The 14366-nt window shown below is 37.5% G+C and overlaps 1 protein-coding gene across 5 annotated transcripts in view; it reads right to left on the bottom strand.

The window, feature by feature from the left end:
* The window catches only part of VTI1A (vesicle transport through interaction with t-SNAREs 1A), a 282907-nt gene that overhangs the window by 108500 nt on the left and 160041 nt on the right, over nucleotides 1–14366 (bottom strand). For 2 of the 5 annotated variants that reach the window (XM_076339021.1, XM_076339022.1), the window contains 2 exons: nucleotides 5249–5319; nucleotides 775–847 (listed from right to left, as the gene is read on the bottom strand). In XM_076339021.1, the coding sequence (XP_076195136.1) occupies nucleotides 782–847; nucleotides 5249–5319 (137 nt within the window). In that variant the 3' untranslated portion in view covers nucleotides 775–781. The remainder of the gene's footprint in view (nucleotides 1–774; nucleotides 848–5248; nucleotides 5320–14366) is intronic. The other 3 variants (XM_076339016.1, XM_076339019.1, XM_076339017.1) reach the window with 2 other exon arrangements.

Here is a 14366-nt window from a genome sequence, read left to right as displayed (position 1 = left end):
GAAGCTCAGGTGCTGTTTCACTGGATAAAGAACAGATATCCAGAGATGCCACTAATTCAGAAAGTCTGTCTGGGAAGTTACCGACGTAAATTTAAGGTGGCTAGTAATTACTGGATAACTCCCTCCCTGCAGTCCCACATAGATTTTTAGGATGTTGCAAATTTTTCCTTTCTGTATCACCTCGCTTTGATCCCAGGGACAATTTTCATAACACTGAAAGCACGGAAGAAACATGCTAAAACCACAAGGTTTGACAATGTGTCTGCCTCATCTATTCAGGCAGAATTGATCATCTTAACCTTTTCTCTGTGTGCAAATTTACACTGCCCCAAAACATTTACAAACTTTCTCACATAAAATCTAACAGGTAAAAAACCCTGAAAACACCGAAACCACTCAAGAATAAGGAACCTTTAAAGGTCCCTTCCAACCCAAACTATTCTATGATTCTGTGATTCTGTGAACACAGGAAATCATCATCAAAAAGCTTAATTTCACATACAACCCCCCCCCCCCCAAATACACAGAAAGAAAGATGAGAAATGATTGAGCAAGGGTAATCCCTCAGGCTACAGAAAACTCTTTCCATAGCTGTGATAAAGCCTTCTATCTACCCATGCCTGCTTCACTACCAGCATTCATTCAAAGACGTTCTACATAGTAGCCAGTGTAAAAAAATTCTGGTACGTCAGCAAAATGCTGATGTTGAATCAAAACTAAATATAAAGGCACGGAGGGAGAGAGGAAAAAAAGAAAGAGCAGAAATGTCCCTACCTTGGCCTTACCTTCGCAACATTCCTGTCAAAATCCTGGAACTCTTCCCCAGGTTTGCATCTGTTTCTCTAAGCTGGGGAGAAAAGAGTCCCATTAAAGGCAAAAGGCACATGTACTCCATTCTGTACAAAGCACAGATATTTCTACCATCATTTGAGTCAATCAACTTCAGTTTTAGCCCACGACGAACTCTTGTGTAAGAAAGCCACCGAAGCTCTGAAATCTAAAAATGTTTTGTCTGGTTTTCACTTATATAAAGATGAAACCTACGGAAGGTAAGACATGGAGGCAACAAAGATGAACCAGGATAAAGAGCAAAAGCTTTACAAATAAAGGGTTGCAGGTAGAAGCTATATAAATCGGTATCCATTAATTCCCATTGATGTGTGTATGTGTATTGGTTATGTATATTAGTGAGGGCATTAAGGGATGAGGAGACAGCCATGCGCTGTGTTCCTGATGCTTTATGAAAAGAAAAACAAACATATCTTTCTTCCACTGCTTTTCAAAGACAGTAGTTTAAAGAAAAAGCAAAAACACAAAACAGTGTTCTTTTACCAATTCTATGTAAAAGAAATATGCCTATACTATCCCTTAAATACAAAACTTGAACTGACCTTACAGCAGCCACCACTGGGATGGATGCCCAAATACTTTGTGAACAGTATACAGTACGTACATAAGGCACAGCTGTATAATACATATTTTTGCATGTAAGGATCACTCACTCACTGACAATAGCATTTTTGTAGTTTATCAGGACACAGGAAACCTACATTTAGAGCTAAACTTAATTAGCTGACTCGTTCTACAGCTCTCAAAAATCTTGCAAAATAGGTAAAAGCACAACTGAATAAAAAATGAAATTGGGGAGATGAAAAGTTATGAAGCAAATGAACTTCATATTAAAAAAGAGCAATTACTTCTATTGCTCTTTAAAAGGGATTAAAACCTCCCCTCTATTTTCGTGTTTATTAGTGTCCCACAAAAGGAAGTCTGGAAATGAAGAAGGGTATAGGAAGAATAGAGTTACTCTCCTATTGCCTCTTTGGCTACTGGTAGCTAGAAGAGAGACATCTTTTGACTTTTTAGAGATCTTGGAACCAGTGGGACATCAAAATCTACTGTAGATGACAATGTAATGATTGTCAGTTATGAAACAGCAGGGACCACTGTTTCTAACATGCCCGGAAACACAGCTGTGTGTACATACATAAAAACATTCTTCTCCTTATGAAAACCGAATATTTACCCCTTCATTATCAAATCAGATTGAAAGGATTACCTGACTCATTGACTTCTTACTAAAGAAACTTTGTTGTAGAAGACAAAATGCATCCTGTGTTATAAATCCATCAAAACAGTAATGCTGCCAAGAAAAGTGGCAGTCTTCCAACAACAAATCACCTTCACCATAACAAACCACTATTATAACTTGAATATATGCATAGCAGCAATATTAAAACCAGTTTCTATTCTGGAGCCAAATACTGTAAATATTTGCTACCAGATTTAATGTTTATTACTGAAATCAGTAGTTGCAATCAATGACACATAACCTTTTTGCATAAATTTCCTCCTTGTTCTTGTAAAAGGTATTAAGAAAATACGAAGTAGAAGCTGGGACTGGATAACACCAACCAAGACTTGCTCTTAGCAATATCATATTCAGTGGGAAGGCTTGCACTGACTCTCAGATCTCTGTAATTATATGCTATGATGGAACAAAGATGAGCATTATATTCCGGGGAGGCCATTCCCTCATTTTTTCCTGATTCATCTAGACAATTCAAGCTCCAGAAAAGCAGTTTAGCCCAGTTTGACACAAGTAACAGAAGAAAAAACGTCATAGTAATTTTTAAAAGGCTCATTAAAAAGCCAAGTTCTTATCTATGCTAGAAGGGAATCTGAAGTACAAATGTATGCTTTACATTGGTCTTTTATTATTCATAAAGATGCATTTAACACTTGGGGCTTCTCCTCCCTTTTCACAGAAAAGTAGCTCTCTCCTTTTTACCATTATATGTTTGATCCTAACTTTCCTCTCTTGCTGCAGGATTCTACCTGACAGCTAGAATCAGTACTGATAGTAAGGAAGGGGAAGCTGAATCCTAGAGGTTTGACAAACTCCTCTAAGCAAGATGACCTCATATTTTTATGGTAATAAAAAAACCCTACAAAATATGTGAAAGAAATGTTAAAAAAGAAACAAACACGTACACACATAGTTGGAAGATCTCTAGCTACCTCCCAAGAGAACACTAAAAAAACACCTTTTCTTTCTGCACTGGCAGAAAAAAAAAACATAAAGAGTTTCAAACTGTAAGTTTGTTTTTATTTAAAACTGAAATATCTGACTGTAGTTCTTCCATCATTTCTTTACCAATACCAGTGCACCGCAGAAGCCAAAGAATGGGTGGCATGCAAACCTGTTAAATGGCATATGATGGCACTTCCTTGTTTCACAGAACTGCTGCAGTGAAAACATTTTGAAATATGCTTTGATATTAGCAATGGCAAATCTACACGGTGTTTAAGAAAGCTTTTAAAAAACAATATTAAAATAATAATGAGAAAGGAAGGAAGATGAACAAGATGCTGACGTCGATATCTCGTCTGCCCTAGACACATTCTAATTTGAGGTTTTCCTAAAAAATCTTGCATCTTTTACAGTGCTGTATAGTCCAGTTAACCTATCTGACTTGCAGCAGAGCTTTTATGCCTTCTCTTTGGCTTCAAAAAAAAAAAAAAAGTTTTACTCTACAGATAGGAAAACTCATATATGTAAATTTAACCAAACTATAGAGACATGAACTCATTTAAATTTTGCTCATAAGAAAATATTCCTAATTTTCACAACATTGAACCACTAAGAACTGACCATCATACTCAAGCTGACATTTGACTTTCAGAAGACAAGTTTGTTCCCTGGTTGATAAGATAATAACACCATGTATTCAGTGTAAAGCTATTATGCATTTATAGACCACCCTCTGTCCTGGTCTTTAAAAAATCTCCAGAAAATTGAAAACTTGCCAAGTTATCCAAGTTCATCCCTGACCGTACATCTGAGTATACTGACAGCTGGGACAGGTCCAGTCATGTGGCTCCACCAGAGAATTTTTCTGAATTCCCTAAACAAAATATTTTAAGTGGCATATGATAAAAACGTGGAATTTGAGATCTTCCATTTATGACAAGAGGTCTATGCACTGTGGTGGGATACACTTTCCTATAATACCTTTAGTTTTAATCTTGCCCCTTGCAGCTTACAGGTTTTGCCATCAAAGAAATTTGCTCTTCAGGCGGAAAGCACAGAAAAGGAAAAGGTATGCTATGAACCATGTGTACACAGAGACATCAGAACTACACTCCCTCTTTCTCTTTCCCAAGGATTTTTAGGATCAGCAGAAAGGGATACATGGTATTCATCTCCATTGCCTAGGTTTTACTCGTCCAGCTAGAAACAGAAAAGCATTTCAGACTCAACAGTCGCTAGGGATGTGAGGAGCGGAGGTGAAATAAGACACAAAGTTGCCTGAACAACACTTGGTAAAGCTCACAACCCTTAGTTACATTTCATGATTTAGTTATACTTAATGTTTTAAAGCAGCTAGTGCTCCGGACTTCAGAAAGCAACTGGTACAGCAGACAGAAAATGCCTCATTAAAGCTGTCATATGAGGCTTTACCAACCAAAGCTACCCAGAGTTTTCTTAGGTGGCATTGGTCAGCTAGAGGCCTGTAGGAGGACTTAGCTATGGCAAAATTGGACACTCAGGAAAGTATCTGATCAGCGTGTCATGGACAGAAAGCCACAAGTGCAGTCGCTCCTGGTTCTGTGAGCAGAAATCAGAACCAGGGAGGCAAATTTCTTAGACTGAAGTTCAGAGAAGTTGTATGCGTTGGATGGATAGGCTTCTGGGCATCTTCATTAACGTTACAGGGTAAAGATGATCCCTATGGAGGCAACATAAGCCAAAAATTACACAGATATGTTGTCTTGACTGCAGCGACAGAGCAGCAGTGTAAGAAACCACTACCTGTTCTTTCACACAGCATTGCCTAAGGAGGCAACTACTAGCATTTGCAGTTACAAGGTCGACCAATTATTAGAAGCTAAATCATGATACTGAACTTTGTTTCATAGAAAGTCCAAGAAGTCATTGCAATGGACACTGTAACAAATACTTCAAAGGACAGAAAACTGACTTATCTGTGATGTTAGTGACAGAAAGCGTGCTTCCAACAGCGGGTTTGGTGACTTCAGCGTGACTGCCTGTAGGAGAGGCTTTGCAGGATTAGGCCCATGTAAGACACTTTCTAAGTGCTTTGCTGCAGATGGTGATCACATCTCACGATAGCAGCTGATTTATATGAAACTAATCAATATGCTGGATTATTTTTGCATGCACAGAGAACTTGCCCAAAGCAAATAAAATCCGAGACCAGCAATTACTTATTATCAAACTTACCCTTTCCCGAGCACGCTGGATCTTCTCTCTGTCATGGCTGAGGTTTTCCAGCATCTCCTGTCCAATCTGCTCTGCATTAAAAAATCAAATTGTAAATCATGAAAAATATAGCTTGTGCCTGTAAGGCCTCAAAATGCCAGGTTAGACTGTAACAACAGCACTTAATACATGTGGTAGCCTAATCACTCCTCCTAACTGCAAAGAGGCAGACATCGTTATACTAAATTTTAAGTTTTTCAAGCAACGTAAAACTGAAGAAGTAACAACTAAACCAGAAGCTGTCCCCCCTGCAATCTCTTGAGGTTGTCTAGGCCCTGGGAATTGACGCTGACCTTTGGTCTGTGAAACAAAGGCAAGAAGACTTTCAGACTTGCTCTAAGTCCTGGGTGTTCATACTTCCCACACGCTCCTTAAGCCCACTCCTTGTCTTAGAAAGGAAGCCAGGAAGTCGTTGCTAAAACACCAGCCACCCTTATACCTTTAAAGACACTGAGAAGTCATATTAGAAGAAAAATGCTCTCTGTGCCTCTCAGCAATTACCGTTGATGCTTAAATGAAAGTTTTTTCAGGCTAAGCCCAGTTACTGGTGTCTATTTTGCTCCATCATGGACTGTTTCTGGCAAGCTTAGAGATACGCTGTAATAGATCTCCTGATGCTTTTAATAGCAGACATATACATTAATCTATTGTCATCACCGTTTGTTTACACAAGGGTTGTTTGCTTCTGCAGCTTATGCTGAACTAAAGGTTGCAAAATTATAGTGGAGAGGCCTCAAGATATGGTACAAAGACAACACAAGACGCCAAAACTTTAGTCTTCAAACAGCTTCAGTCAAATGCTCCTCTAACACTGAAATATTAGCAGCAAGTATAGAGAAGAGATTTTAATCTTCAAAGCTCTACAGAAACATTAAGAAACCCTCCCTGTATTTCCCTGAAGGAGAAAAATAAGTTAAATCATTCCCATTTTACAGATGAGGAAACAGACACAAGGAGCTGAAGCAGCTGTAGCTTGCCTCAGGACACACAGCACGTGTGAGACAACCAGCATTTCTGTGCACGTTCATTTAGGCTACTTAGCTAGCTTGCCAGAGATACACACCAAAACTGAGTAAAACTACAAAAACATGATTTTTTTTCATAAACAACAAAAATCATGCCTTGCTTTTGTTCTAGTGAATGAGTGGGATCTGGGATCTTAAAATGTCATTATTTGAGGAGCCTCAAGAAAATTAATCATTAAAAATTCACCAATATGTTAGTAGAGCAAACATGACTACTCCTATTTTTTAATAGATACAGTCTGGTTTCAGGAAACAATCCAAAGCAGAATCACCTCAAACTTTAAAAATTTGAGACAAGCAAGTTTTTTTCTAAATCCATTTAACACAAGGTACACGCTCTGCCAGATAAAGTCTAAGGAAATTCATTACATATATATTTCTCTATCTGTTGCCAAGTACAGTACAAGTAAGATAAATATTTCCTCAGATATCTGACCACAAATTGACATCCTCATTATGCTATCTTGTCCCTCTTGGCTTGCTGCTCTTTACTTTTAGCTGTATATACAATGCCTCCCAAAGGTGAAATGTGGTAAGATGTGCTTATTGAGTTAAAAAAGCTGTAAGGTGCAGTACAGCTATACAAATGGTAGCCTAAGAAAACAATTCGAGACAGAGCTTTGCCTATGTTTGCATGTCAAAAGACTTACTGGATGAAACTATACTGAGCTTATTCCTCATCAAAGCACCCAAAATACTGTAATGCACAAAAAGATACATGCATTCAGTGTAATCTGGAGGAAAAAACCCGAGCAAAATCCCTTAAAAATAGAGAGGGAAAAAATCAACAAATTACTAACCAAGTAGCAGGAGATGGAATGATAACAAATATTTATTGCTAAAAATTATACATATGTTTGCACAGACATAAAGGAGTGCGAGGAGCGGATTTTCTTTCAAAGGAATAACTACAAAGTAAATGGCTAAAATGGCTTGGTATTTCACAAACAAAGCTCACAAATATCTTTATAGGAAACAGCTCTATTTTTATTAGACCAATTTTAAGCAAGTTACTGTGGGTTTTTTTTTATCCTCTTCCTGTCACTGGCAAGTTCACACTCTTAGCTTTTTATAATGATTGAGTTTATTTTCCAACCATCAATGTGACAGCAGCATCAACTGTAAGTGAGGGTAAAACACCGTCACTTTGACGAATAGTGTATTTTCCTCTCATTGTCGATGACTGAAGACATCAATAAATAAGGAAGGAGAGCATGTCAGCCAGAATATCACAGAATGAATTGTTGATATGACACTTAGGGATTAAACCTTCAGCCATGAAGTTCAACCTAGCAGAGGGGTCTGAGAACTGAGATAGTTGCATTTCTTCCCAGCAGCCTCTATAGATAAATAATTGGACGGATCATCAATTTTACAGGAGCAGCTTTACTCTACATGCACTTTAGTTGATGATCTTTGGCCTTTTTTGGGCTAAAATAACAACATAAGTTGAACAAAGAGACATAACGGAGGTAACATAATCTCACAATAAGTTTGCAAACATAAATTGACACCTTTATCCACTGATCCTCTTCATATCCTTGTTCTACTCAGAAAATTCACTGATGACAGTGAAACTTGATTTTTAGTTGGAAGGTGAAGACAGTCAAACAAAAATATTAATAAATAAAGAAAATACAGACTTATAAATGATATGAAGACATGTCTCCCCACTTGGTTTGCAACTGAAGGTGCCTGGGACTGATAAAAAAGGTAACGCTAGCCCACAATACAGCAAAGTACAAGCTTGATATCATTGCTATCTGCTTGCTATAATTTTTCAAGTTTCCCCACGACTCTGATGTTTTCCTGCCAGTTAAAACCTTCATCTATGTGGCAGATTCATGCTTTTAGTGCAACAGTGTTGTATAGATCTTTCCAGACTACTTATAATGCAAATCATTGATGATGCTACTACAGTTATGTGAGAAGGTCAGGTTTCTAAGATATACTGTAGTGCAGATGCATGAATTAAGACCAATACACAAACTGAAGGGTGTTGCATGTTGCCAGTAATGGTATTATTTCCACAGAATCTTAACAACCTCAATTATTTGGGGATTATCCCATCCTTTTAGTTGGTACATACGGACAATGTTTAGTACAGTGCAGTCCCAAGCCCGACAAAAGACTGCGTGGTGCTGCCTCTTCTAACTGAAATTCCCAAAGAGATGCCTAAAATTATGTTCTAAAATTACAGCTAAACTATGAGAAGCAGAAGGGTGAATGCATTTACATCATTATTATCTGTGTACTGACAGAGGGCAGGAATATTCGATATAGCAATTATCTCAGTCTTAAACAATGCTGTGATGAACAGAAAAAAATTTCTGAAAAAGTACATAACAATATTAACAAGCATCAATCTTAAAGGGTGAGTACTAAAATTCACATCTCTAAATGTATTCCGCCTTAAAGGTGTTTGAGCAAGGTATGGGAAATCAGCCCCTTTAGTGCTGAACACTTTAATAATGCTTTGTTGTGGGTCCAACACAAATGGTGCCTGGTTTTATGAGACTGTGTTATGCAAAAAAAAAAAAAAAAACATTTCTTATCCTAAAACACTGATCCTAATTAGAAGAATGAAGACGCTTTCCCCAACTGAAGAAAAAACAAAACTCCCAAAAAACCAACAAATGCAAACCCAACTTACCCCCTCATGTGTGCAAAAACTGGGACATGGTTTTCAACTTTTATACTGAGAAAAACCCAGAAGACAATGATTACTTCGAGTGATGCTTTACACTTCTGAGTATGCCCTTACTTTGGAATTTGCCTGTAACCTATATGCAGTATTTATTTATATGTACAAATCATAATTATTTAATACATGTTCCACAAAGCTTGATTTCTAGTACCTACACACATATCAAGGACGCAAAATAAGTTGTGCTTGACTGGTTTTTCTTTTCCTTTTTTTGCCTCCAGCCATTTAAACATTTATTTACTTTATCAGCTAAACTGATTCTGAAAGAGCTTTTCCTAATCACTCAAGTCAATAATACTTTTTTCCTTAAGAATGACTAATATATTTACTCAGGAGACAAGAATGAAACAGAATGAGCCTCTCCAGGCTTTTGGATAAATAAACATGCATTTTTACGAATTTTGAAGACAGAGTCCTAATTTTTCTTTTCATATGAAAAATAAAATAATCCAACATGGTTTATACAACACTTTTCCTCTCCAAGTGTACCCTGTGTGTGTGTGTATATATAAATACATTTCATAAGAGGCAGCAGATATTCTGATATGGTTTAAAATGTAAAAAAAGCTTAAAAACAACCAAATCATGGAGACGGTGCCTGGAAGTACAATTTGCCCAATCTCATCATATGTACAATGCATGCATCTGAGCTATGTAATTAGAGGTGGGAAAAGACAAACTAATTTACACTGGGAAAAGCAGAAGATCATGTTAAAAATCAAGACGGCTGATCTACAGAATCATGAAATAAACTCAGAAAACCACTGTGTGTTGTGAGAAAAGGAATCAGAGTAGGAATGGAGAACATTTCCACCCTGAGATCCTCAGCCTTGCCTAGTGAATAACGCCGTTTGGGGAGTGCAATTCTGTGTTGTCTTTGCATAGAGACATCTCATGCTCTGAAGATGTAGCAAAAGCTTATGGAAGATTTTTGGAGAAGAACTATGCCGACACAGGCAGAAACTGAGTAAACATATTCAAGGCTGGGACACATTTTTTCCAAAAGCCGCTCCATTTTGGACAGATTAAAAGTTTAGATTTTAGGAGACTAAAAGAGATAAATCATGAACAGCAGTTTCTGGAAAAAAATGCTAGAAAGCGTTAAATGCTAGCTGTTCAGAGGTGACAGCAAGTAGATTTACAAACTTGGAAAATATATGTTGCAGGAGTTAGAAGAATTCAGGGTTGAGTCAAATGCTTTATGCTTCTGGCAGCAGAAAGTTAATAAAGAAAGTGATGACATATCTTTAAGTGTAGGGGCACAGGTAAAAGTCCTATAAATTTACAAATTCGCAGTTGATATATATTTACATTGAACAGCCAATATACTTAGAGACAGAAGGACTTAGATCATTAAAGTTATTAAACAGCAAGTACATGTTAACACAGATAAATGAAGGATAACATAATGGCTATAAGCCAGTGGAGAGACAATTTGTAGAGCATTAAGAGAACAGTGAACCATGAGAGTTGGTGTTCAAATGCCTCAAGAATTTGCAACAGAGAAGTTAATCTGCATGCTGTTAAGTGGTCACTTAACACAATAAAATAAGAATTAGCTACATGATGTAGGGCCTAGTTGGCCTCTTCAGCAAATGCTGAACCGGTAGAAAGAGTACTGACAGTCAACAGCGTACACTGAGGACATCCAACACTTCCAGAGCTGTCAGAAGTTCAGTTGCAAGAGGATACAAGAAGTTGCCCAGTGTTACTGTGAAAGCAAAAAACACCTAAAAATACCTCCCAATCCTCCAAAGTCCAAGATGGCCACCAAACTTAAAATACAAATGTTTTTCAAATGAAAAAGGTCCCTATAAGCTATAATGGATATTCATGAAATTATTTTCACTGACCAACAGTAAAAGGGGTCCATTGATCCCGAGGTCAGGGAAATCAGAAAGAAAAACATCCGAACACCGAATCAGAATTCAGGCTTTGTGCTTTGTTCAAAATAAGGAAGAAAATATATTTGAGGAAGATGCCACATGCCTTTAAGAACAAGCTGGGAGCATTTAATAACCAACACCTCCCATGGTCCAGGCCTATTCTGTCCTTCCACAGGAAAAAAAAGGCAGATGAATGAGAAGAAAATAGGAAAAAGAAAGGAGAATGACAATATATGACAGACCTCGTAACTTCACCTCTAGTAGCCTTTTCTTTTTCTATGGTTTCATACCTTTTCTGAAATCCTAACTCACATCAATCTGCTGGTATAAAACTACTCATTTCTCAGTAACTGATCTATTTTTTTCTGTCTACTCCCATAACCCATCTATCTGAGCTCCCTCACTAACATCCTCACAGCAACATTCGCAGGAGGTGGCAGACTTTGATTCTCCTGAGCGCTTGTCTACATTGAAGTCCAGCCATTGTTCTAACCATGCACCAGCTCGGCAATGCTCATCCGTTCCGAATTCCTCCCTTTGCATCTTCTTCCCCCCACCCCCCCCTTCAAAAAAGTTCTAAGGCAAAAGAAATCCGTGCTTAGTGCATCAATAAGTAAACAACTTGCTACCCCCGCTTCAATCACTCATGTAAGTGAAGTTGGGAACCAACCCTCAGTATCTTCTTTTCTAACTACTTTAAGTGCTGTCAGGACGGAAGCAGTCCCTGCTCACTCTGAGCGGTGGTGCAGGGAACGGATGCTGCTTCATTATAGGACTGCCAGTTTTGAACTTTTCTGAAAGCGATTTAGCAGGGGAGAGCATTAACAATCTTGACTGCACCTAAACTAAGTTGCAGAAACATACTCTCTAAAACTTGATCCATAAACCATCACTTAATTAAACCTACGACTCCAAACAGCACTGAGATGACACAACAGTGATCTTTGGTTCATCTAACTAAGGCTGGATTCATAGTCATAATTTAATCAAAAATGCTCCACCTTCTACCAAGTTTGCTATAAACTCAAAGCAGTGTAAATAATTATTTTGGACCCTGCAGTACTGGTTATTTCAAAGACTTAAAATGTGTAGGCAGAGAGTTGGCAACTTAGCCTCCTGCATTCAGCAGCTTGAGGCTTGTAAAGTTGGCCCTACCTCTATAGCTGATTTACTCTTAAAGCAATAAATGCACTTCAAGACACAGAGTTGAGCACAAAATAGATGAGACAGACTATCAGCCAACCAGAAAACAGAAAACAAAGTCACATTAGGTTTTCAAAAGAGCAGAAAATGTTTTGAAATGTTGAAATTTATTTTAAAATTGAAGTGTGGAGCAAGAGATTTTTTTAAAACTTACTTAACTACACAAACCCGCAGCATATGACACTTAAACAGTACAAAGATGAAGAACAAAGTCTGCTAGTTATATCTGTAAGCACTGAAACAATGTTATATTTTTAAAAATGATTCTTCATGACCCATTATGTAAACGGGTCTTGAAGAATAAAACTTATCAATAGGAACAAGGTTCTTTGCGGTATCTTAGTTTCTGGACATCAGAAAATCTATGAGAAGAGTATATCCTTCAACTGTTTCAATCTGAGAAGTGGCTCCTTGAAGCAAAAAGCAATGTCAACAAATGAAAACAAAGCCAGAGCCAAATAAAATGACATTTGGGTTTGTTCAGGTTTCCCCCAACATCCTGATGTACCAGGTTTATCCTGAATCCACAGACCAATTAGAAAGTCAGGAAAGCTGGCAACACAAGCAAAAAGTCTATGCTTGTTTGATCTTTAATACTTCCATAGAGCTAAAGAGTGTTTTAACCTTTCTTGCACTGTTCAGCAATTCATTTTAAATGTGAATGGAACTATCTTCTGCTGTATTCACATTCATATTTAAACAACTAAAAATAGAAAAAAAAAAAGGTGTCCAGACATTAGAAAAATAAAACAAACCTAGAGGATGATTAATAAATAATGCTTAAAATCATTGACCAAAAACTGTAGCAGTCTGTGCAAAAATAAAGCATTCTGAAAACAGTGTGTATATATATATATATATATATATAAAACTTTCTTAAACATCGGAAAGCCCACAAAGCAGGTGAACAGCTCAGCAACCTCGAAGCTGGCTTCAGTGCAACTCATTCTTTGAATACGAATTAGCAATGGGTAATCGCAGCATATTTATGAGGCCTTTTGCCTGGTCCTTTTCTCCAGTGAATGCTGTATTATTCATTGCGTGTGCCCTGACCCCAGTGCGCTCCTGTTCTGACAAATCATACTTGATTAAGACAAATCTTTATTAGTTAGCTAGTCAACTTCCCCATTTATCATTGGCAAATCCCATTCTCCTTTTTGGGTACAGTAAAAGTAACTGACACCATTTTTTTCTCCATATAAAATGAAATGCTTGTTAGAGACAGTAAGTGCAAACAGAAGCCTAGAAGTCAGTAATAGACGATAAAACAAAGGTTTAACAGGCATAAATTACAAACATGGCAAAACTCTAACACAATAGCTTACTTGAGATAGGCTGAGGGAACATTAATTAGCTCATCCTTTCAACGTTTCCCATTTTTCCACCAACTAAATCTCTCAAAATCCAAATGCCATATAAAAGAACTGTATTACAAAGTTGGAGGCTGAAAGTACCGAGGTTTAAAAAATAATAATAAAGAGATTGCTGAGGAAAGTTATTGTTCAAGGTTTCTACCAAAAACAAAAAAATCTTTTAAAAGTTGATCTATAAAAGGAGGCAAAATGAATTCAAAATTATTCATGAAGCTTCAGTTTCCCTTGAAAATGTAATATCTCTCAAAAGAGGTGGCAATTTGGAGAGGGAAAAATCCTTTCAAGATAATGTTAGTTTATTCAGTGGGTAATTTACAGCTAGAAAACTGTGTGATGTCTAATGCACAGCAGTTTTGTCATGATAGTGGTTTTGCTCACAGAGAAGAATGTTTCTTCTATCAGGACTCTAGGGATCTGAAGCAGCTACTTGGAGATGGAGGGACAAGGAGCAGAGGGAAGGGACAGTCCATAGCTTATTGGGCTGGCTGTGGTTCAAGTCCCAGCTCTGCCCCAGAATTTTATTCTGGCCTCTGGAGGGATCTCTACGAGATGCTTACTTAGCTGTATTTTTAACAGTTGGACTCGATGATCTTAAAGGTCTTTTCCAACCTAAATGATTCTACGATTCTATGATTTGTTTGGTGATGAAGCTCAGTAGTTTGTATATTTTACTACATTTTGAATCTTGGTTTTATACACAATGATATTTATACCCACCAATTAGAATCTGTGTTCATTTGAAATATACAGCAATTTAAAAACCCACACCTACAGGAAAAACATCAACATAACCATCTCTGTGCTGCTTACACAGCACACCTCTTATAGACTCCTGTCTTCCTCCTCTTATACCTTCCCACCTGAAGCCATTTTTCCTTTGTTTAT

The sequence above is a fragment of the Aptenodytes patagonicus genome, chromosome 5 (assembly GCF_965638725.1).
Source record: "Aptenodytes patagonicus chromosome 5, bAptPat1.pri.cur, whole genome shotgun sequence".
Taxonomy (NCBI): Eukaryota; Metazoa; Chordata; class Aves; order Sphenisciformes; family Spheniscidae; genus Aptenodytes; species Aptenodytes patagonicus.
Note: the sequence above shows the minus strand (reverse complement) of the source record. Positions and strands in the feature narration are given on the sequence as shown.